Source organism: Anopheles gambiae, chromosome 3 (assembly GCF_943734735.2).
Source record: "Anopheles gambiae chromosome 3, idAnoGambNW_F1_1, whole genome shotgun sequence".
Lineage (NCBI taxonomy): Eukaryota > Metazoa > Arthropoda > Insecta > Diptera > Culicidae > Anopheles > Anopheles gambiae.
This window is the reverse complement of record NC_064602.1, coordinates 77085027-77108916: the sequence shown is the minus strand read 5'-3', so window position 1 is coordinate 77108916 and position 23890 is coordinate 77085027. Positions and strand designations below refer to the sequence as shown.

At 49.6% G+C, this 23890-nt stretch overlaps 3 protein-coding genes across 8 annotated transcripts; 1 reads left to right on the top strand and 2 right to left on the bottom strand.

Annotated features, from left to right (window-relative positions):
* The first annotated feature begins 1935 nt into the window (after positions 1–1935).
* LOC5667928 (uncharacterized) lies at positions 1936–22472 on the top strand. Of its 6 annotated transcripts, none has more exons than XM_061654162.1 (18): positions 1937–2314; positions 3319–6306; positions 6393–6685; positions 11026–11488; positions 12790–13113; positions 13733–13929; positions 13996–14255; positions 14325–14813; positions 15773–16147; positions 16221–16352; positions 16417–16569; positions 16649–17230; positions 17639–17908; positions 19005–19243; positions 19315–19399; positions 19474–19885; positions 19964–20145; positions 20756–22472. In XM_061654162.1, exons 2-18 carry the CDS (start codon positions 3524–3526, stop codon positions 20819–20821), a joined length of 7305 nt encoding a protein of 2434 aa, XP_061510146.1. In that variant the 5' UTR covers positions 1937–2314; positions 3319–3523; the 3' UTR covers positions 20822–22472. The 6 variants fall into 6 exon arrangements, with proteins under 6 accessions (XP_061510151.1, XP_061510146.1, XP_061510149.1 ...); XM_061654163.1 differs by lacking the exon at positions 1937–2314 and adding an exon at positions 2511–2597; XM_061654165.1 differs by lacking the exon at positions 12790–13113.
* On the bottom strand, positions 7341–10799 carry LOC1270711 (peroxisomal acyl-coenzyme A oxidase 3). The gene is given in 4 exon segments (XM_061654168.1): positions 7341–8208; positions 8211–8410; positions 8481–10033; positions 10122–10799. Coding segments are annotated over 4 exon segments (2187 nt in total). The 5' UTR covers positions 10151–10799; the 3' UTR covers positions 7341–7803.
* LOC5667931 (uncharacterized) lies at positions 22404–23249 on the bottom strand. Its single transcript, XM_001688137.2, has one exon. It carries the CDS (start codon positions 23132–23134, stop codon positions 22529–22531), a length of 606 nt encoding a protein of 201 aa, XP_001688189.2. The 5' UTR covers positions 23135–23249; the 3' UTR covers positions 22404–22528.
* Positions 23250–23890: the final 641 nt, after the last annotated feature.

Here is a 23890-nt window from a genome sequence, read left to right as displayed (position 1 = left end):
AAAAATCGGGCCGATGTCGTACTTTGTGGCTGATTAAGAGATGAAACAGTACTTGGTGGAACCATAAAGCTTTTTAACTAGCACCCGGTACTCTTTGGAACTTTGCGGCTGATTAGCACTATGTGTAGGGTTCATGATAGAACTTTAAGGCTTGTTAAGAATGTGTACCGAACTTGTTGGAACTTTATAGCTTTTTAATGCATGACATCGGTACAAGGTGGGTCTTGTCAAAGTGTCAAAGACAGACGCCGGCAATCATCTCATTGCTGCTGTACAAGTAAGATAAGTTAATTGAAGAAGGAATATTGAGTGAAGTGATTGTGATTTTTTACTAAACTATGTAAAATTATGTGAAATTAAAGAGCTTTTGGAGTTTTAAAATAAACATGCACATAACAAAACACAAATCGTGTTGTTTATTTCATTGATGACGCCTTGCTTGAAAATAAAACACAAAGAAAAATAATCCCTGGCACCGTAGCATAATGAAGCTGCTTAGGCGCTGTTTGAAAGACCCACATAGAACTTTGATGCTGTTTATCTACTGCAAAAGGCGAATTAGAGCAGCGATCTTTAGCGTGCCAAAATGAGCTGCTTAAGCAATTCTGGCTATTTGGGAACTCACAATCACTTCACTCAAAATTCATTCTTCAATTAACGAATAGCTAGCTTGTGCAGCAGCAATGAGATGATTGCCGGCGTCAGTCTTTGACACTTTGACACTTTGACCAGAGCCACCTAGTACCGATGTCATGCATTAAAAAGCTATATAGTTCCACCAAGTTCAGTACCCTTTCTTAACAAGCCTTCAAGTTCCATCATGAACCCTACACATAGTGCTAATCAGCCGCAAAGTTTCAAAGAGTGCCATGTGCCTGTTAAAAAGCTCCATAGTTCCGCAAAGTACCGTCTATCTCTTAATCAGCCACAAAGTACGACATCGGAACGATTTTTCGTTAAACAGCCCCAAATCAGCTATAAAGTACGAGCTGGCTATTCGGGTTGTACCGATGTCATGCATTGAAAAGCTATGAAGTTCCACCAAGTTCGGTACACGTTCTTAACAAGCCTTAAAGTTCCATCATGAACCCTACACATAGTGTTAATCAGCCGCAAAGTTCCAAAGAGTACCATGTGCCTGTTAAAAAGCTCCATAGTTCCGCAAAGTACCGTCTATCTCTTAATCAGCCACAAAGTACGACATCGGAACGATTTTTCGTTAAACAGCCCTAAATCAGCTATAAAGTACGAGCTGGCTATTTGGGAGGCCTGCTTGCACTACTAGCGGGCCTGGCTTTCAGTGACTTATGTTTTACCATAGCAGCATAATCAGTCCTACGTATGGAGGCACGGTCTATTCGGGATTTGAACACATGACGGGCATGTTGTCGCAAGTCGTACGAGTTGACGACTGTATCACCAAACCGACCCAAAGGTCTTCAACCAGCAAGAATATTCGCTATTCAAGGGATGCTACCATTCTAACTGCTAAATCTATGGGCGAAAAAAACTGCTTACCTTCACAATCTGCTAAAATGCGTTGTGGCGCTGGGGCAATGAAGTTGTATGGAGTGCGAGGCACCTCGAGCGAGCTTGCAGACTACTCGAATTTGTTTTGCGGGATATTTGAACAGGCCCGTTTGTTTCCGTTTTCAATTATGGTATATTTTTCACAGGGCATGGAAGAGCTGCCATTTGCGCTATGCAGCCATGGTCGAAAAGTTTCGATCATGCAAATGCATTTTTGCATTGTTTTTTACATTACACTCACTTATCCTTACCAATTAATAATTACAAAAACATATTTTTTATTGATATTTAGAGTAAAGCGATCCAAACCCGCAGCGTTATCAATCGAAAACGGAACTTTTATCGCTCGACCGTGCACTGTAAACACGAAAATCTTCCCCACTCCACACCCCCACCCAAAACTTTAGCTTTGCTGATTGTCATTCCTCCGATGAAAGTTCCAACTTGGCATTCATTTCTTGTTTTCGACGGTGAAAAAGGATATCAGTTTTTCCCCGTTCTTTTCCACAGTGCGAAATCTGTCCCGTCGGGATCGAAACGGGACGGGACCAGCGACTGCTCCCGTCCTCTCTCGGTGTGTGTGAGTGTTTGTGTGCGCGCGCGTGTGAGTGTGTAAATTGTGTGCAATCCCTTTTTTTGTCCGTAAAGTGTCTGTGTACACACGAGCGGCGGGGAGAGGTCAGTGTGTCGAACGAGAGGAGGGCAGTTAGTAGTCAACATCTCGCGCAAGAGTGGCAACAGAGAGCAGGAGGAGAGGAAGAGGTCGCAAAGTGTATCGAAAAAGGTACGTGAAAAGTGGCCGCTGGAACCGTGCTGGAGTGGAAAATCGGATATGTTGGAGGCTACAAAGGGAGAGAGAGAGGAAGGCGAGTTAAAGATAATTGCCCAAGGATGCCAATGTTATTGGTCAAGCGAAGGTGGAGAGGAGGGGGGAGAGGTCACGACGGACGGCACAAGTGTCAAAACCCAATCAAAGTGAAGGTGAAATAGATTTGGGCCCGAGTCTTTTAATCACTTTACGTCCGGGATTTCAGCTTTTTCAGTGCTTTCCCTTGCTGGCCATCGAGGTTCGTTTGATAACGCATCCAGCAAAATGCAAAAAAACCCTCACTCGAGGTTTCCGCATAATACGCTGCGGTGTGTGCATGTGTGCAACCCCGTGTGTGTGTGTTTTGTTCGATGGTTGCATTCTTTTTCCAACCAGTTTCTTATGCCACTCTCCATTTCGATCGATCGGTGGTTGGCCCCCTTAAAGAAAAGAGAGGAGGGGGGAGGACGGTCGACTGGGGGGGTATTAGGTTGGATCAAAATCTCCCTCCCTACCCCAGTTTGGCACAACAATTTCTCCTGCCGACGGTGCCGAGACGATTACGAAAGTCTTTGCCCAACTGAACTCCTCGTCAGGGCAAACGACGGCAGAATAAATGATCAAAATTCGTGTTATTGGTTCCGTTGAACGATATTTTCGAATAAAAATCCGGAAGATATTCGTTGCTGAAGCAATTGAAGCTTCCGTACGGTGATGCCGAATACAACGGGCATGTGCGGCAGGTGTGACACGTAGCAAGTTATCCAACGTGTACGAGAGCTGTGCGACCAGCAGCGTTTAGATAGCGCAGGTGCTGGCTGTCGGTGATATCTGACATGTTTTTTTTTTTTTTGATAAACTGTCCGTATGTTTACACTTGTGCCATTGAGAATTCAAAATTCAAACTGAAAAGTAGCTTTAATAGACCAAATCCATCGAAAATTCATCTAATTTCTTTTTTTCTTGATTTTTTTTTGTAGCTCTATACCAACGACACCACAACGACTTCGGAGAATGCAGCATTTGGACAGTGTCTAACGAAACGAGAAAAAACATCGGGATCTTTTCCTTCCCAAATCGTGCGTGTTTCTGTGTGTATGTTTTGTGTGTGTGTGTACCGTGGTACAATCTGGAACACACGGGAAAGCGTCTAATCGTTTTACGGGGACCCGACCGTGCTGAAGAATGGCGGAACAGTTTTCTGCCTCGACCGCTTTTACCAACATGAACAACAACACGGACGGCTGGGGCGATGATTGGGGCGACTGGAGCGAAACGCCCGGCGATCCGGGACAGCTGAAACCGAACGCCACCATGCAGCCACCAGCTCCGAACGCTCCGTCGGCTGCTTACTTTCAGCAACCGCAACACCATCCAAATCACCATCAGCACCAGCAGATGAATACTGCCGGACCGTATATGAACAGTGGAGCGAACCGTATGGATCAGAACAATCACAACTATCTGCCAAATGTGATGCCGCAGGGCAACAGCAATGCCTACCAGCAACCGACGATGCCTCCGAACCCCTACCCGCCCGCTAACTATGGACCGGCGCAGCCGTCGGCGTACGGGCAGCAGGCAGCTAGCTTTTTCAACGCTCCCCAGGCCGCTCCCCAGCGTCCACCGTCGCATCCGGCACCGTCCACCACGCCGCAACTGATACCGACCTTCAGCCAGACGATTTCGGACAGCTTCGACACAGCGGCCGGTAACAGCTGGAACTGGACCGTGCCGGAACCGACGAAGCCGAGTGTGCCGGAGGCGCAGCTGGAGGCAAAAGTACCTCCGCAGCAACAACCGGCACCCCCACAGCAGCAACAACAGCAGCAGTACGACCCGTTCCCTCAGCCAAGCAACTTGCAGCTGCAGCGGCTCAAGGCGGAAACCCTGTCACCGCAATGGTCCATCGAGAGCCAGGTGTCGTCGAGCGACCGATCGACGCTCGAGAGTGACCCGAGCGGCGATAGCAGGGGTCCACCACCATCCCAATCGACCACCGTGCTGCCTTCGGACGCGGATACGGGACATCGCAACACGAAGGACGGCCTGGAAAATGTCGACCGACAACAGCAACCGTACTCGACAGGACCGGCCGGGTCCGTTCCCGACCGGCTGGATGAGGTGCTGGAAGCGCTGAGCATCAAGCAGGAACCGACCGAGAGCAGTTACCGCGCGGAGCAAACGTTCCCGCCGCCTCCGCCTTCGATCGTGGGTACTGCGGCGGCCGCCGGACCGCTCGTGAGCGACTCGCACGCCTCCAAGTCGTCATCCACGACGCCACCGTTGCCGCCGCCACCGACGGATAATCCCACGGTAGCACCGCCGGTGTCCACCGGTCCTCCACCACCGTCTTCCATGATGTCCGGCCCGCCGCCAATGGCCGTGGGCAGTAGCAGCGGACCACCGAAAGCGATGCAAATTGCCGGTTCCAACCCGTTTAAGCGTAATGGGCCAAGATCCCATACGGCTACACCGGGCTTGGGCGGAGGAACAGCGGCAGCAGCAGCACCACCACCTGCACCCCCTGGTGGGACATTCTTTTATCAACAACAAACACATCAGCCGCTGCTGCTACAGCCAGCGCCGCCCAGCGTCGAGGAAGCGAACAACATCGAAACGTTGACGCCGGAGAATCAGGAAATTCTGGTCGAAACACGGCCCGAGCAAGCGGTGGTGGAAAATCAGGAAATCGCCCCGAGCAACGATCGCAACCAGTACCTCCAGACGGGCCACCTGTCCGAGGATGGGTACGGTGTGGACACATCGCCGAGCGGTGGTAACGGGCGTGTCCACCTTGTAGCTGAAGCCGGCGCTGAAGCTGGCCACGGCGATGTGAACGATAGCCGACTACCTCCGCCGGGACTGTCACGGTATGTGCCGGGACAGAACGAGCAGCAGCCGGAACCGCCGATGCCGGTGCCGGTGGTGCAGCAGCAATCTAGCCCCGTCGCCGTGGGGCAAAGCTACCCGGAACCACCGCCCGGGCTAGACCGAATGGTACCGGGAATGGATCTGCAGAACGCATCGGACCTTTCGCTCGAGCGCCAAGCGGACGGGGAGGTGTCGGACAGCACGTCGGCGGCACCAGCGGCACCGATTGGCGCGCGCAACGAACATCTGCACCACCATCATCTCAACCATCACGGGCACCATCATCACGAGCGGGTGGACATGAGCGACCGCAACCGGTACCGTGTGCCGGGCGAGGATGACAATCACACGCATCACAACCAGCAGCGGGTCGTGCCAGGCGGTGGGCCAGAAAACGAGCGCCCACTGTCGACGTCCGTGCCGAGCGTCGTTCCGATGGTCCCAGGCAGCGCCACCGTCTCGATGGCTACGCTGGACATGCCCGAGGAGCAGCGCGAGCTGGTGATGGATGGGGAAAATCCGGACGATCGCCGAGAGGATCCACTGATCGGGGGGAACGCCGGGCCGGCAATTTCGGCCACCGGGTCCGCTTCCAGTGCTGCCGGTGGACCGAGCGCTGGCGGTGGTGGTCCCGTTGCAGTGGAGACGGAATCGAACGTTACAGCCGATACGTCGCGCATGGAACCGTCCAACACGTCCACGGCGGACGAAAGCGACAAGGGCGGCTTCTATGGGGCTGGTAGTGGGCCGAAGGGAACCGGCCGCCGGGAGGATGACGCATTGCGTCGGTCGAACAAAAGCAAAAGTTCGCGCGACCGGTACGACACAGAGGATTCCGATTACAGCGAGCACGAGCGTCGTCGGCGCGAGACTAGTGTGGGGGTGGCGGCAGGTGGCGGTGCTGCCGGTCCGGCCGATACCAGCTCCCATCGGCACGAGCGGTCGCGCCGTGCCGGCGGTGGAGCGGAACGAGAGAAGGACAAACGAAAGGATAACGGGCGCGACCGGGACCGTGACAGGGATCGCGAGCGTGACCGGGATCGGGATCGCGATCGTGATTATGACTATCGCGATCGTGATCGTGAACGAAACAGGTTAGTAGGCAAGATAGTGACGTGTGCGTGTGTTTGTGGAAGGTAAAATTGAATAATTGATGTGTCTGGTCTACCCTCTGTTTTAGATATGACCGCGATCGTGAGCGCTATGGTCGCAGTAGTAAGTACGATCGCGAGAGTCGCTACGAAACCGACGGTTCAAAGTACGAAACCGAACGATCGACCCGGTACGAGAAGGAGGACAAGCGGTACGGCGGTGCCTCGCGCGACGACTACTACCGCAAGCGGGACGGCGAGCGCGGTGGCGAGGACGGCCGGGGGCCCGGTGGGCGGGACCGCGATCGGGACACGCTGGAGCGGCGCCAGAGGAAGGAGAAGGAGCGCGGCGAGCGCTACCGGGGTGATGAGCGAAGGAAAGGTGAGTAACATTTTGTTTTAATACTTACACAGGAATCAATTTGGTGAAATTTTAATTTTTGTGATGAAGATATATGAATGTTCGAACAGCTTATTGATTGACCGCGTAACAAGTCCCGCAGCACAGTCATTGAAGTCCTTGAGAGCATGAATTCAAATCCAATTGAAACCTTTGAACGAGTGTTGTGCTCTTTGGAGCGCACCCACGACTCCGATCCGACTCCAACTATTGTTAGTCCGATTCCGACTCCGGCAAAATCTGAACCACTAGTTCCGCCCGGAGTCGGAGTCGTTCGGAGGCGTTCGGATTCGTTCGGAGTAGGAGTCGTCCATAGTCTTCCAGAGTCATCCGGAGTTATCCGGAGTCGTTCGGATGTAATTCGGTGTCATCCGGAGTCATCCGGAGTCATCCGGAGTCATCCGGATTCATCTGGAGTTATTCGGAGTCATCCGGAGTCATCCGGAGACATTCGGAGTTATCCGGAGTCATTCGGAGTTATCCGGAGTCATCCGGGGTCATCCGGAGTCATCCAGAGTCATCTGGAGTCATCCGGAGTCATCCGGAGTCATCCGGAGTCATCCGGACTCGTCCGGAGTCTTCCGAAGTCATCCGGAGTCGTTCGGAGTCGTTCATAGGCGTCCCGAGTAGGAGTCGTCCACAGTCGTCCGGAGTCGTCTGGAGGCGTTGGTAGTCGTCCAGATTCGTCCGGAGTCGTCCGGAGTCGTTTGGAGTCGGAGTAGTCCGGAGGCTCCTGTTGACTCCGAACGACTCCGGGTGACTTCGGACGACTCTGGATAACTCCGGACGACTCCAATTCCGAACGGCTCGATTCCGAACAGCTCCGGACAACTCCGGGCGATTCCAGACGATTCCGAGTGACTCCAGATAATGCTGGGCGGACCTACCTTCTGGAGTCGATTTCAGATTTTTGTCAATTTTACCGATATCTACTTTAAATTCCATTCACTCCATTGACCATACTTTTGGACAGAAAAAAATAACCAAAATAATCAGTAAGGAATATGAAAAACAGCGCGATTGTCTTTATTTTGTTCCTTCTATGAAAACTGTTGCTTTGGATGTACTTTTCATCATGTTTCCAGCGAATTGAATTCGCTTTACAGCTTTGCCGAAGTGGGTGTTAATATTTCGTGCCACCAGGTGGCACGCCCGGTCACATCCTGGCCCGCCATCAGCTCCGACTCCATGCGTGCGTAAACGTTCCCGTCAGCAGCACCGAGCGGTGAATTGAGCACAAAGTCGGGCGGTGCCAGCGAATCGATCATGGCTACCGCGTCCTGCTTAACGATGGGCAGCAGACGTAGTATCGATTCCTGGACCAATGGTAAAGCGTCGACCGTGAGGTAGCCAGCACTTTGAAGGGTGGCCATATGCTTTAGTAACAGTGTCGCGCCGTACAGTTCTGCCAAACGCGTGAGATAGTTTCGTTCCGGTCCTTGTTCCATCGTGTCGAGGAAGGTACAGAATGCGTTGAATATTATGCGCTAGAAAGGGAAGGTAGAAGGTACGTTAGCGTTCTATGCTCATGAATGATTTTCTCCGAGCTCACCTCTCCAAAAACGATGGCAAGATCTTTAGCGTAGAAAATCTGCGTATCGTTGCGGACGTCGAATTTGCTGTCGCCCCGCTTAAGAAGTCCCTCCGCTCGTCGGTAGGTGCGTTCTAGTGTGTAGGCCGTTAACCAACTCAGTGCGTTCAGTATAACTGCAGCATGCAATGAGAGCAAAAGTAAGGATCAGATTGTTCTTCGAGTTCCGCGTACCAAACTACCAACCTTTCGGATCCTCAATCTGCTCCACCGTAATGCGCTCGAGTCGCTGCTGCATTATCTGCTCGTACTCAGCCAAAAACGTCATCGAACCAAGCGGAGACATCAGCGCGAACGCACCATACTCGCCCTTGCTGCGTATGCCGACCAGCTGCTGCGAGACCTGCTGCAGCAGCACATTGTTTTCGCCCTCGTACGTGATGTTTGCGTCGTTGTCTACCCGCAAGTCGGCCAGCCCGGCCAGCCGAAGGTACCCGTGGCCACCACACGCTTCCCGCGCATCCTGTATGCCGTCCCGGGCCGCCCAGCTGCAGATCGGCTTGACGGCGGACGCAACAATGTGCACCTCGAGCAGCAGTTCGCTTTCGATCGGTGCGGCTCGCAGCATGCGCACCTGCGCATCGCCCGACACGCGTGCGAACCAGCGATGGAACAGCTTCAGCGCCACGCAGGTGGCCAGATTTGGCAGCAGCCGGTACTGCTGCGACTGGTACTCCAGTATCGGTAGCTCCCGGTCGTCGCCCGTCGGCCCGAACTGACACCGCACGGCCGAGTAGCGTATGCCGATCGTGAGCGCCTTGGCAAGCAGCGTCTGCGACACGGTACAGATGTTAATCCGCCCAATCACGAGCGGACCCATCGAAAGGGCGAACCGTTCGGTGGCGCTCTTAGCGGTCGATTCAAACCTACCCGTCACCTCATTCACATCACCGAACCGCGCTAGCAGATTTTCGCGCGGAATGCGATACCCCCGGAACAGCACAAACCCATTGTCGACCCCGTTCAGGCCCGCTTTCTCACCCAAATCGCCCACCAACAGACCGGGCAGCGGTTGCAGCGTGTAGCGGTCGCGGATCGGCACCACAAACGCACTGACCCCGTGGCACGCGCCATCCGCCGTGTACAGCTGGGCCCACACGATCATGTCCGTGCAGCTTTTGGCCAAATTGCCCGCCCAGCACTTGGCGGCTTCGAAGTCGGGCGTCTCGAGCACGAACTCCCGGTGCGCCGGGTCGTAGGTCGCGCGCGTTCGTATGGCCCGTGCGTTCGTCCCGTGGCCTACCTCGGTCAGTGCGAACGAACCGGCAATGTGGCCGGCTTCCGCCTGCTTGATCACGTGCGCTAGCCGTCCGCCAGGCTCGTCGAACATGCGTATGGCGCCGGTAAAGAAGAGATAGTTGACGGTTAGGCGCACCAGCAGCGCCATGTCGTACTCGGCGATCGTTGCGTAATAGATGGACGCAAGAGCGGGCCGCTCGATGAACGTTTCGTAGTGGAATAGACGTGCGCGCTGGAGGTGGTGCAGCTGTACCATGGCTAAACGGCGTCGCTCGTCCGTCGATTGGTCGCGAACGGTGCGGCCCCGTATGAAGGGTTCGCTGGTGCGAAACAAGCGATACAGCCGGTGCTGCAGCTCCAGCTCGTGCTGATCGGTAAAGGTAAGGCGCATCTTGCGCCAGTCGATCGTGGCCGCACGGCGATAGGGTGCTAATGGTCCGTGCTTTGGAAGGGGGCTGAACAGATTCTCATCCTGCAAAAGCCCTTCCATCGTCGATGGACTAGGTGGTTGGGAGTGAAATTGAAGGAAAGAGGTTCTCATCTAAATTAAGCTGAACGATCACTTGCTGAACGATCACGCAAACTAACCGGTTAGCACTGAAATCTGGTAACACCATTTTTATGAAGCAGATCAGGGCGAGAGAGAGAGAGAGAAATGGCACACGCGTATTGGTCGAAGACACTAAACTAAATACAGGACGATCCAACGAGCACAACCCTCAGTTAACGACTGATCGCAAGTTCACTCTCGAGTGAGGCATCAAAGTAGCAGGCTTGAACATTCTTTCCAGTAATTTCTCTTTAGGAGAAACGAAAAGCTTCCACCGCAGACATGCAGACTGTCCTGAATAATGTTTTATCGGTAGCAATAACCACAGCAAGAGTCACTTTTGGATGCATCTTTAGCTTCGTGCTACAAAATATTATTTATGTGTGGTGTGGCGCTCTTGAAAACGGGTGAACTTTGGGGTGCAAACCATTCATTATGTATTCAGTCTGTATGGTTCAATGTGCTACACCACCGATAAGCCGATAATCATGAACATTGTATCCGAAAAATTCGCTTTTTTTGGCTTCCTTTATTGCTGGAGGGAACGGTGTGATATAATTTTGGGAAATTTGAATCGTTTAATTGTTGCGTTTATTAGGATTCATGGCAAGCGCTAGATGTAATGCTTCATAGGCGGTTGGTTTATTCCCGATCTAAGTTGCCATGTAGCTAGACCGGTTCCGTAGTACAGCTGTTAAATGCATGACCCGCTGCCATCCCCGTCTAGAGATCGAATCTAGTTTGTATCAACTTCTTCAGAAAGAAAACAAGCTTATGTGATATTTTCTGCAAAGATTGGACGCTTTATACCGATCTATGAGTCTAATCTCATTGAAATCGAATCTTTGATTTTGAGTTATTTTTTTATTTGACATTTCAAAACAACCGATTATTGGTCGTGAATCGAGTCTAATATCCTATTGCTTTCTCCAATTTTTACAGATGATCGCTACCGCGAAGGTGAGAAACGTCGTGATCGACACGATCGTCGCTACCCGGACCCGGAAGACTACCGTGCGGGAAGCCGAAACGGCACCGAACGAGACCGGGCCCGGGACAGCCGCGACCGGGACGACCGCAAGGAGAAGGATCGCAAGTACATGGGTGGCGGTGTGGCACCAGGAGCTGCTGTGGGGTCGTCCGCTAGTGGCTACGGTATGGTGGCCGGTGCTGGTGCCGCCGGTGCTTATGGCCCCGCCAGCGGTTACTACGATCCGTACAGCTACTACGCTCAGCATCAGCAGTATTACGAGCAGCTGCGGCGCACGAACCCGCAAGCGTACGCCGAATGGTACCGTACGTACTACGCGCAGATGCAGGCGAGCCAGCTGCAGCGTGACCGGCTAACGACGGACGGGCGCGAATCGGTCCACTCCGGTCGCAGCTCGGCCAACGACAAGGAACGGTAAGAGTAACGGGCGACGGACGGTCGGTTATTTATGCCGGTTTGTATGTACGCGCGTGCGTGTGTGAGCGTGTGGGTGTGTTATTTACTTTGTACGTGTGCGTGGTTGGTTGGTTGGTTACTTATGTTTGGTGTGTGTGTGGTGAAATGTTTCCTTTGGCGACAAAAAAATAATTCTTAAATTGTTTTAAATTGATTACTAAAGAATGAATAATCTATCATTACTTTATTGAAGGAGAACGATGAAAATTCGGATAAAAAATAACTAATTTTAGTATTTCAATTAATTGGATTGAAATGAGGAGAAAACCCCTGTAAAATTTTGCCTTTTAACAATTTTGTTTTAAATACTGATCGCTCCATAAGTAATGTTAGGTTACAAACAAATTAAACAAATAATCAACCACTTCCAAAGTTACTATAGAGTGGAATTTTATTTAATAGTATATTTAATTCTGTGTGGTGTGTGCGTGTGCGTGTGCCTCTTTGGTAATCCCTTTGCGAGTTTCTAACTTTTCTCAAACGTGAATCTGAGTTATTTTTGGTTATTTTTCTTTAAAAATCAGATGCATTTTTGTTCCATTTGGATTACTCTACACTGCAATATGCTCTCTATCCCTGTCTCTATCTCTATCTGAACTGCATTTAAAACATTTTTTCCCCCAAATTTCCGTTAACCCAGCGAGAGGTTCTCTTACTTTTGTTCTGTACTATGTTTTTCTCATGAGTTTTCTACTTTACATATCATTATTTAATTTATTTAATTTTTGTGGTGCAACTCCCCTTTAAAGCTTTGATCAAAATTAAGTGCCAAAAAAGAAGGGATTTTTGTTTGGGTTTTGTTTACACTCAAAATAGCTCACTATCACACAAACCACATGCTGGTCGGGGTTCGCTTCGACTAATAATCATCCCACCATCGTCTCCTTCCCATCATCTCATCCTCTAAACCTATCGTCCTGGAACTTAAGCGCACCGCCAGGACCGAATCACTTTGGCTGCACTTTTCAGCTCTCACTTTTTCTCTCTCGGTGCTTCACTACTGCGGCAGGGGCTGCTCTGTCTGAATGGTTAATTGTATTGGGTAGCTTCCTGTTTAAATGTGGCTAAGAATGGCCCGCGCGCCCTAAGCTCACACACCGAACCACACTGTGTGAACGTACATAATTCCCCACCATCAGCACATCTCCCCACCCCAAAATTCTGAGATGGGGAGTTGCAGCTGAATGAGCCAGCTGGCAAGGACAACGCTACAGCGTGTGTACATGTCTGTGTGTGCGTGTGTGTGTGTATATCTGCAGGTTTAATCGGACGACACCGTTTATGCATCCGCCCGGTGTGTACAGCAACCCGGAGGAGTACCATCGTCATTACAATAATCAATCGCTACCGTCGGCCGCCATCGCCGGCGGTGGTATGGCCGGGCCGAGCTCCCTGCTCGACCAAACCTATCTGACCGACGTGTCCGGTCATCAGCCGACGTCACTGCCCCCGATGTACCACCAGGCATACCAGCAAGGGCCACAGTCGCTCCTTCACCACCAGCAGCAGCATCAGCGGGCAAACACATCGCTGGCCATGGACCGCACGTACCATAGCGAGGCGGGCGGATACTTTCAACCAAGGTGCTTTTCAACTTTATCATTTCATTTATCATTTCTTTTACTTACTCCTCTGTGTAGTTTGCCATTTCTTTTTGTCGGGATATGTTCGTCCTCTCGTTGCGCCATTTTCGGGGATAATGCACTTTCTTCTTCATTCATTGTACACACAACATGCTTTAATGCGTCGTATACCGAATTATGTAGTTTTGTTTTGCACACATTCTTATAATTATTGTTTTTTATTATTATTAACGTTATTTCTTTATTTAGTTGGTCTTGCATCTTCTGTTCTGTGGGTTACGTTTGTAGTGCATGTTTCGCATCTTATCGCTTGATATATGGTTTCGTTGAACCATCCTTTTCCTTTTAACGATACAAAATACAAAGTAATAACGATGCGCATGCTTTCTTGTAGTAGATTACGGTTGTGAAAGTTTGCGTATGGCTTTGTGAAGTATGTTCTCCCCCCTACTTTTGATGAACCTGTTTGCCCGATATCCAGCCCATATCGATCGGATTGGGATAGACGATCGAGCGGATTATTCTTGTAATCTTTTGTACACTTAAACTTCCATCCAGCCGTCACTCTTTGTTTGTGTAACCCTTAACCATGACCATCTTTTACTGGCTTCCCATTCAGAATCGACCAAATTGATGCGTCCACCATCAAGCAGGACGCTACTGCCGAGCTGTCGATGATGGAACCGGAACGCCTGACGCCTCGCAAGTTCCCCGAAATTCATCCCATCGTCAGTGTGTCGGCCGGTTTGCTCATTTCCACCAAGAACCGACTCACAATGAACGGAATGGCGGACACGGTGAAAATATACAGTCTAGGTAGGTGAAGATGAACACCAAAAACGATCAAGAACGCAACCTAACCATGATTCATTCTGCTTTCAGCATATAATGACGCTAGCAGGAAGCTGTTCCAAACCTACCCGGGCCCACTGGTGAAGGGTGTGACGCATAAAAAGTCCGTCATCGAGTTCTGCGAGGAGCAACTACGCCACGGCCCACCGTACAGTGGTGCGCTGGCGCTGATCAAATCGCGGGGCAACTCGATCAACAGTTTGCACTCGTCATCGCTTGCCGCTGGCGCCAACCGCAGCTCGTTCGCTTTGCTGTGGAACTACATCATACTGCTGCTGAGACAGAATGGCGTAAGTGTGTGGTAGCTTTATTTGCCTTTGACTTTTAGTACAATCCCTTTCTTTTCCTTCCACCCACAGACGTTCGTCGGTACCGATATCTCCGAGCTGCTGATGCAAAACAAGGAAGAGTATCCGTTCGAGGCGATGCAGACCAGCGTGGCCCGGTCGGCCAACATTAGCGGGCGCAACTCGTCACTGTCGCAGCCCGAGCGGGAGGCCGATGCGCGCCAGGATGGCCAGGAAAGCGAGGAAGCGGCGGCCGATGCTACCGGCGAAGCAGACGATGTGGCTAAGGATACATCCGCCCAGGACGTGGCACCGAAAGCACTCACCGAGCAGGAGATTACGGACAAGTTCCGGAACTATCTGCTGTACGGCAACATTGGCGAGGCGCTCGAGTGGGCCACCGAGCATAACCTGTGGGGCCACGCACTGTTCCTCGCCTCCAAGGTGGACTCGCGGCAGCACGCGAACGTGATGATGAAGTTCGCCAACAAGCTGACGCTGAACGATCCGCTGCAAACGCTGTACCAGCTGTTGAGCGGGAGAACGCCCGCTTCCGTTACGGTAGGGCGAGCAAACCTTAAACTCTAACCCCATACAGTGCTTTCCAAGTCACTTTCCAATGTGCACATCATTACAGGGTTTTTCGAGTCAATTTAGAATGTTATCAACATTCTTCATTGCTTGCGAGATGTTTTTCAACAGCTGTCAAAAATGATGTACTTTCATCACAATAATGTCTCAGATCTTCCACGTGATTTTCAACACGTCTCAAGCTGGATTGAGTTTGACAGTTGTTTGTGATCGGTTGAAAATCATGTGTAAGAACTTAAACTTTATTGTGATGTAAATGCAATGTATGACAGCTGTTGGAAATCATTGTGCAGGCGGTGAATAGTGATGTGCTGACGGAGAATACAGGGTTTTCCAAGTCACTTTCAAATGTGCCCATAATTATTCACCGCATCCAAGATGTTTTTCAACAGCTGCTGTCATACGGTTGCTTCACAATGAAATTTTAGCTTTTACACATGATTTTCAACACATCACAAAGAACTGTCAAACTCAACCCAGATTGAGACGTGTAGAAATTCATGGTGAAGAAATTAAAAATTATGTGGATGAAAATGAAATATCAGATTAATGTGGATTAACATCTTGCACGCGGTGCATTGCAAGGGAAAACCCCTGTAATGATGTTCAAATCTGACTTTGAAAACCCTGTATTCACCTCTTTCAAGATGTTTTTCAACAGCTGTCAAATTGGTGTATTTGCATCAAAGTAAAATTTGAGTTCTTGCACATGATTTTCATCACATCACAAATTCACATCCAGTTTGAGACGTGTTGTAAATCATGTGGAAGATCTGAAACACTATTGTGATGCAAATACAACATTTTTGACAGCTGTTGAAAAACTTCTTGCAAGCAAAGAAAAATGTTGTAGACATTGGAAATTGACTCTGAGAAGCCTGTATTTCTCTTTTGCTTCATGTTTTATTTTGTTTTACCCCATTCCTCAGAGCGTGCTGGACGAAAAGTGGGGCGACTGGCGGCCTCATCTGGCGATGCTGATGTCGAACAGCTCGGCCAAGCCGGAACTGATCAAGAAGTCGATCACCACGCTCGGCGACACGCTGCTCAATCGGGGCGATCTGTACGCGGCCCACTTTTGCTACCTCCTGTCCGATGTGGCCTTCGGTCGGTTCGCCGACGTTAAGCCGGATGCGGCCGGCGGCAGCAACAGCAATGGGGTCGTGCGGCTGGTGTTGCTCGGTGCCGCCCATCAGCATCGTACCTTCCGCGAGCTGTCGACGAACGAGTCGATCATGATGACGGAAATCTACGAGTACGCACGCTCGCTGAACGAGGATCGCTACTCGATCGCGGAATTGCAGGTAATGATGATGGTGATTGGAGGTTGAAGTACTAATCAAATGGCCACTAAAACCGGGATTTCGTCATTTTCAGCGCTATAAATATTTGCTTGCTTGCCGTATGCTCGATCAAGGTATGCAGCTGAAGTGTTTGCTCTACATGGAGCAGATAGCCGAGCAAATACAGTACGATCCGTACCGATTTGATGCTGATTTTGTGAGAAAGGTAAGCGAGAGACTTGATTCATTTTCTTGTCAGTGTCCTAATTGATTTTCGATTGAAACAACAGGTGTACACGCTCGGCGATCGGCTGAAGTATTACGATCCAGTCATGGAGAAGGCTCTGGACGAATCGGTCGATAACACGGGACGGGGCAATATCTATGCGAACGTGGAGGATCCGGAATGGCTAAAAAGATTAAATGAAATTCTCCTCAATAGTGTAAGTATTCGAAGCTAAAAAGCATTTTTGTTGATAGCGAAGAAGAATTATTTTTAATACACTTTTTTTTTTGTTTCAGCCGTCGAATGCGGTCTCGAATTTTAGTACCGTCAACGAGCCCCAAACAGGGTACGACTATAGCAGCTACGGGTATGGAGCGGATCAAACACAGGCTGCCGTCGATCACGAGCAGCAACAGTCGCAGCAACAGCAGCAGGAGTCTGCTTACCCTACCGAATCGAGCGACATTAACAAGCAGTTCAACGAAATCAATCAGCAACTCGGTCAGCTGCATCTGCAGTACAGTGACCAACAGCAGCAACAACCGCAAGGGCAACAGTATCAGCCCAATGCCGCACCGTACGAATTGAATCCCGCCATTCCAAGCTACGATCAGGGGTACGAGTCAATCAATCAGCAATCGCTGATGGATCCAACAGTCGAACAAGCGGCCAACCAGATGCCGGACAGTTACGAACAGCAGCAGCAACAGCAGCAATTCAATCAGTACAACAGCTACGACGAACATCAGCAGGATCAGCAGCAACAGCAGCAACAGCAGCTGGGCGGTCCTACTTTTTTCACTCCAGCTCCACCGAACACTGACGCAATGCCGACGTCGTACGATGGCGGATACTGGGGCGCTGCTGGCAACAGTGAGGTAAATTAATCTTAACGTACCGTTTGTTGTTAATGTAGCCTAAAATGGTTAAGTTTTGTAGCGTTGTAGCCCTGGTTTTAGCCGGGTTTTTTATCGTTTTTATTCCATGTAATATACGCCCTTAATTGAAAGGGCCGCCATTATGCCTTTTAGTTGACACGCCATTGTGTTTGGTTGATTATATTTTCATTTGTGTGGCTTGTTTTGCCCCCCGTTGCGACTTTCGGTTGACCACCTCCCCGAAACAGTAGTAGTATGCGTTTGGTTTTTTTTTCTTCTGCCTATCGTTTGGTTTGCAATTGTATACTTGGTTTTTGAATGCTTTGATTTTGCAACGACCAATCACGCACCCACCCACACGCAACTTGTGTAAACCGCTTACTTCCTTACCTACAACACGGAATGCAGCTACGATCGCAGGAACGCCCGTGGCAGCAAGAGAAGCAGCATGCTCCACCGCCCCACCATCATCATCATCACCATCACTTCCACGAAGAGGAGGAGGAGGAGGAAGATGAGGAACAGGATGTGGACGAAGAGGACGACGAAGAGCAGCAGGAGCGAAGCTCACTGTCGCCCTCGCCAGCAATTGGACCGATCGTACCGTCGGAACCGTTGCCCCCCGCTGCCTTTGACTATCATCGCGCACCACCACCACACCAGCAACGGGATGCGTGCGTAAGTAGCATTAGAAGCGATGGCAATCGCTCCGCCGAGAGTGCTACCAGCTCGTCGCCACTCTCGGAAACGTTTCGTGGTGATTATTGTGCTAACAAGTGTACCGTGCGGCTTGTGCAAAGACGGCAGCTTTCGCAACAGCAGCAGCACCAGCAGCAACATCGCCGGCAATCCATCACTGATCGTGTAGCGCCGGCCAAACACGTGCAGTTTACTAAATCGCTCGCAAAGGTGCCGGAACCGCTGGGTGCGATCCGCAAGGTTCGAAAGAAACGCCGGAAAGTATCGAATGCGGGCGCAGCCGCCGGCAGCGGGTACGGTGCCGCCCTGCAGCCGCCAAAGCAACTCCCGGAGCGTCGGCCCGGCAGTGCGATGAAACTGTCCAAAGCCTATCTGTATACGGCGCGCAGCAGACGGGAAGGGTTTCTGGCGCATCGGGACGTCGTTTACAATGGGACGTACCCGATCGATTTGCCGTTCTGCAGCCGGTTTAAGGATTACAATTACAGTGGCGAGAGTACCGATTCGGCGGCGAACAGTGAGGAGCGCGAGGGCCGGAAGCCCGCTATCGATGAGGGCATACGGGACTACTTTGAGGGGACCGAGCTGAGCAGTTTGAGGTGTAGAAGGCGCCCGAATGCTTCCCACAGCAAGACCGGTGCCGTGCTGACTTATGCGATCGATGAACCGCTGTAGAAGATAGAGTTGAACGCCATTGTTGATGCTTAGATCGAATGAGTATAGTAGGGCAATGTTATGAAAGACTTCTTCGGCGGGTAGACGACGAACCGCCAATGGCTTTTTTGCTTTATCAAAACATTTTGCTCGTGCTTCGATGTCGAGTGTTTGTGGGGCGTAGGATGCATTGCAACACAGATTCAGCAATCTACGCGAAAGTGTTGTCTTATATTGTAACCGCTTTTATATTAACTTTCCTGTTAAATTAAGCTTCAGTTTTGCTTTCGTGTTTGCGCATCTTTCGTTTTTTCTATTCTTCTCCGTTTGTGCGTTACATTTGTTACTTTAGGATAGGATGTGCAACTTTCCATAGCTTTGTTATTAATCTTTGTCTTCCTTCCTTCACCGACAACCCTAGGCACCGGCACCGACGATCTCAATGCCAAACTCCGTCGCGAAACGGCCCGGATTCGGCGACGATACGGACGATGAACAAAGGGGAGGAGGTGGCAAGGGTGTCGCCCCAATGCAGGCAGGAAAGCAGCAGCAGCAGCAGCAACAGCAACAACCCAATGCAGCAGCTGCACAGGGGAAGAAAGCGTCCGGACCCGGCGGAAAGGATGGAAAGGGAGCGGCCGGTGCAGCTGGTGGTCAAGGGTATGGCAAGCGACGTTTTGTTTGTTGCATTAAAACAGCGACTTACGGGGTTTATTTGTTCTTTTTTTTAGATCCGGATGGTTCGGTGGAATCTGGAACAAGTTTTCGCTGAAACCGAAAAACCAGATGATACTGCCCGATGATAAGAATCCAAAGGTATGTGCGAAGAAACTCATGATTGTCATGTACACTCTCACAGCATCGTTTTCTGCATGTTTCACCATCGCTAGATTGTTTGGGATGAAGTGTCGAAGCGTTGGGTCAATACGGACGAGGGTGAGGCAGCAACGGAAGCGTACAAGCCACCGCCTAAGATGTCGGATCTTGCCCCTGCTGGTCCACCTGCACCCGTCCCATCGGGTGGTGGTCCCGCACCGATGGGAGGACCATCGGTACCGCTTATGCAATCTGGCCCCCAGGATACGGGTCCAGCATTTCAGCAGCAACCAATGGGCAATGTGATGAGTCAGCCTGCCGATAGTCGCCCTGCTCAACCGATCGGAAGCGGTAATGCTGGTGGTGCAATGCAATCGAATGCACCGAATGCTGTCGCCGGTGGTGTTGGTGGTGGTCCGGTGGCAGGCCAACCAACTAAAGTTCCCACGCTGCAGTCAAACATGTACAAAATGCAACGGAATCGAAGTATGTAACTGGTGTGGTGCCGCTGTTGGTGGTACGAAAATTATACAGTTTTCTTCTAAAATGGATGTATTTTCGCAGCGCTGAAACGATCGTACGTCGATGTGTTCAATCCATCCGGAGCGGCACCGAGCAAACCGACGGAACCCGTGCTAGCGCCGGCCGTCCCAACGTTGCCTAATGCTCCGGGAGGCTTCTTCGTGCCTGGAGGTGCTCCCAACGCTGGCGGAGGAGCAGAACAGCAACCGGATGGTGTACCGGAGGTAATGTGAAATAGATCAAAGCAATTTTATCTACGGAATGAATGCTTGAATTTTTTAAATCAAGCGAAACCTCAGAATAGGCAGGGTTTGTCGCCTTATGCGATATTTTTGTTCTTACAGGGTTTTCCAAGGGGTTCTCATAATTGTGGGGCACTACTGGACTCTTTCTAATGGTAAATGAACTTCATGTGCCAGAAATTGCACTCTATTGGATTTGGATTTTTCTTATTGGATATGTCCAACAAGGGTGTTATACAGGTTATATGGGTTGGTTATACAGCCCAATTCCCATTACATTAAGTTCATTTCAAATAAGAAAGAGTCAAATAGATGTCCCACAGCAATGAGAACTCCTGGAAAACTTTTTTAATCATTCAATGTTAAAAAATGAAGCGTAAAATGAATTTCTTCAATAAGATATTCAGTAGAATGTTGTAAGAATTATTGATCTTTAGAGTAAAACATATTTATTCAATATTTGAAAATCATTATAAATAATCAATAATAATAATCAATTATTCAAAAACGTTTAAAAAAACGACCATTTCTGTTATTACGCATATCTTTTGCCATCTTGCTCACCAGATTTTGTGTTTTATTTCTTTTCTAGGGAATGCCACAGTTTTACAACCCCAATCAGTTCGGTACGGGTGGACCCGGCGGTTACCAACAGTAGAGATCCTATCTACAACAAAATGACCGAGATCAACTCAGGAAGATGAAACTGGCCGCTCCAACACAGTAAATATGTGCTGCTCCACCCTGTTGCGTAACCGCTGGAGGACGGGGGACAGATCTTCCCAATTTATTAATTACCATTTCGCGTCCGCGCACCCGCCGGTTTGTGGACGAGGTTTGCTAAACACGGAAAAAGTATCACAGTCAAACATTCAAAAACTCCACAGTTAAAACGTTAAAGTAGTGTGCATCCCCTCTTGGTTTTCGTTTTTACCCCTGATTTGTTTCGTTTGTGTTGATTTTTTTTATGTGTATGTTCAATGTGTTATCGCGTTACAAAAAAAGGCTTTCCCCTTTGAAATTGTGTATTTGTGCGGCCCGTTTCGCGTTGCTTAGTTTGTTCTTCCCTTTATTTTAAGCGTACGCACGTGGCTGGAAGATGGTCCGTGTTGGAAAGTTGCAAAAACAAAAATTAAAAAGTAATAATAATGCTCTGCGTATATTATGAGTTTCGGTTGCAAAAGTAGCAAAGCGTGTGTTGCATTTGACATCGGGAACGGGTGCATTTTGAGTGTTGCTACGGTGCATCCAATTTCTAATTGTATGGGCGGCAACCCCTGCGTTGGTGCAACGAACGTTTACAAGCCTTTCGATCGTACACAGAACAAGCAGAAGAAGAAGTGGGACAAGTGAGTCATTACTGTTACTTCTACTACTACTACTCTACCATATTACTTGTCTCTTGCGTGTGTTTTTGTGATGTGTGTTCCCTAACTAAGCCTAGAAGCTGCGATAATATCGGCGAGCGTTTCATTTACCACGGTTTTGCGTTCCCTATCGGTTTGGTTAAGCTGTTAAATTGTTTTAGACAACAACAAAAAGAGAGAAGAAAATTATAAGCGTTATGTTGTCCCTTTCGTTCCATGTATAATCAGCCAGAAAGCAAATGCATATGATTGAGCAGAAGTAGGCTAAGAGCCTGCGCCCGTAGAGACGGTGGGACACTTAGACAGACTTAGTGAGAATTATGTTTATTGTGTTTTTTTTTAATTTGTTAACGGGTAGAAAGGAAATATAATCAAAATATCGCCTCCACCTTCCTGCATACTTCGTTCCCACTTCGTTTAGGCGGGGGTGTAGGTAAGCGGATAATTTTTGTACGTATGATTTAGGCTTAGTAGATTTGTACGCGAGTGAGCGTGTGTGTGTGGGTTGTATGGGAGGGCAAAACAAAAAAGACGATGCACACACAATCCGGCAATAAAGAAGGGCGAGAGCGCTCCTCTAAAACTGAGCCAACTGGTGGTGTGAGCGCGTGAGCACTTGTGATATGGCATAAATACGTTTGATCGATTTTGCTTCTTTTACATGCGTGTTGTTTGCCCACCGCAAAACACAAGCAATCTGTTCGTTGTTTTCGTTCTTTTTGTTTTTAAAATGATGCTTTTCGTTGATAACGATTCGATTTGGGCGCTAAAGTGAATGGCGAAAAAGACACACAAACACTGCGACACTCGGTGACCCATTGGGTGCAAAAAAAAACGGGCGGTTTGAACAAGTGCGCATAGCAAGAAGGGATATTAAGGCAGGAAAATTGTAATGTATTTAGCCCAATTGTCGACAGAATAAATTACGCTATAAAATATTAACACCTCTTTACCGTCCGCCATTCGAACGCGTCTTCCTATCGCTCCTCTCCCCTCCGCTAGGACCCGATGGATCCGCGAAAGATTTTGTTGGAAAACTCCACGATCGTTTGCTTCTGCAGCGTGTTGAGCTTCAGTATGCCGTCAATGTCCTGCAGCAGCTTGTTCGTCTTGCGCTGCACGGAGGCTACCCACATCGCCACGTCCCGCACCTGGTTGCCGTCGATTAGGGTGCCGATACGATCGAGTTGCTGCTCCAGCGCAGCCAGCCGCTCGTGTTGGCTGCCGAGCGTACCGAACGTTTCCTTTGATATTGCGCTCGGCGGCAGGAAGATGATTCGTTCGCGCAGCAGCTCGCCAAGCGTTTCCACCTTGCTCTCGAGCCGGTCCAGTAGGGCGGCCAGTTCGACGGGCGGTGCAGACACCTTGTTCAGTCCGTGCAGTATGCCGTGCTCGAGCAGCGCTAACCGGGCGAGCGATTCCCGGTACTGCAGGATCGTGCAGCCGTACAGCTCCACGTCCAACTCGATGTCCTTCAGGATGGTGTGGCGCTTGCGGTCCAGCTCTTCCGTTGCCGTTGTGGTGACCAGCTCGTCGGCAAGCTGTATCGAATCCGCAATTAGCTGCTGCGTTTCTTCGTCACAATCTTCCAAATCTAACGACATTTTGCGCTTTCCGTTGGGTGGGCAAAGCGAAATTAACGAGTGCGATTTGTGTTTCCCCAACAGCGGCGGAATGTTTACGTTATTTTAATTTTGACAGCAGCAACTCGTTGACAGCTGTTCGAAACAGTTCGAACGGCTGGCAACCAGTGTGGCCAGATTATTTTGGCAGTTTTCGGTAGGCGCATCAAAATTTTATCGGTAGTTTTCGGTAGGTTAAAACTCAAAACTTAACTGAGTTAAAAAAAAGAAAAGCGAAAGAAGTGTTAAGTGGGATGGGGTGGGGGGGGGGGGGGGGCTAATGCGCAAAATGAAAGTTCCATCTCACGAGAATATGCATCCTTTATCTAAGATATGGATTAGATTTGGTTCAGCGGCTACACAAATGAAGGTCTTTCTGAAGTGTCGATGTGAAAATTGTACTGGGAATTCTAAGCCAAAGAAGAACTAAGATGCACATTATTTTTCTCAGTGGTGGCAAGTTCTTTTTCTCCCCAAGCGCCACAGATTAAGCTTAAACGACTGGAAAATTGAATATCCATAGAAAAAAATGAAAGCTCCACAGCTTCATTGGTTTGATCAATAGATGGCGTATAAAAACTGATTATTATATTGCTATCCTTTTCTTGCAATGTGTTTCGACAAGTTTCATCTTATCATGAGCTATATAGCCTTCTAACTTTCCGAGCAAAAATCTATATGAATGGTCGTGTGGTCAGATACGTGGGTATCAACATCAACGACCATTACTCAAATCTC

What these genes read in the sequence shown, in the direction of transcription:
- LOC5667928 (XM_061654162.1), top strand. Translation starts at nt 3,524, where the DNA reads ATGGCGGAACAGTTTTCTGCCTCGACCGCTTTTACCAACATGAACAAC. An exon ending in GCGCTGCTGGCAACAGTGAG is followed by an intron (nt 17,231 to 17,638) that starts GTAAATTAATCT and finishes CACGGAATGCAG; the next exon opens with CTACGATCGCAGGAACGCCC. An exon ending in GGTGCAGCTGGTGGTCAAGG is followed by an intron (nt 19,244 to 19,314) that starts GTATGGCAAGCG and finishes TCTTTTTTTTAG; the next exon opens with ATCCGGATGGTTCGGTGGAA.
- LOC5667931 (XM_001688137.2), bottom strand. Translation starts at nt 23,134, where the DNA reads ATGTCGTTAGATTTGGAAGATTGTGACGAAGAAACGCAGCAGCTAATT.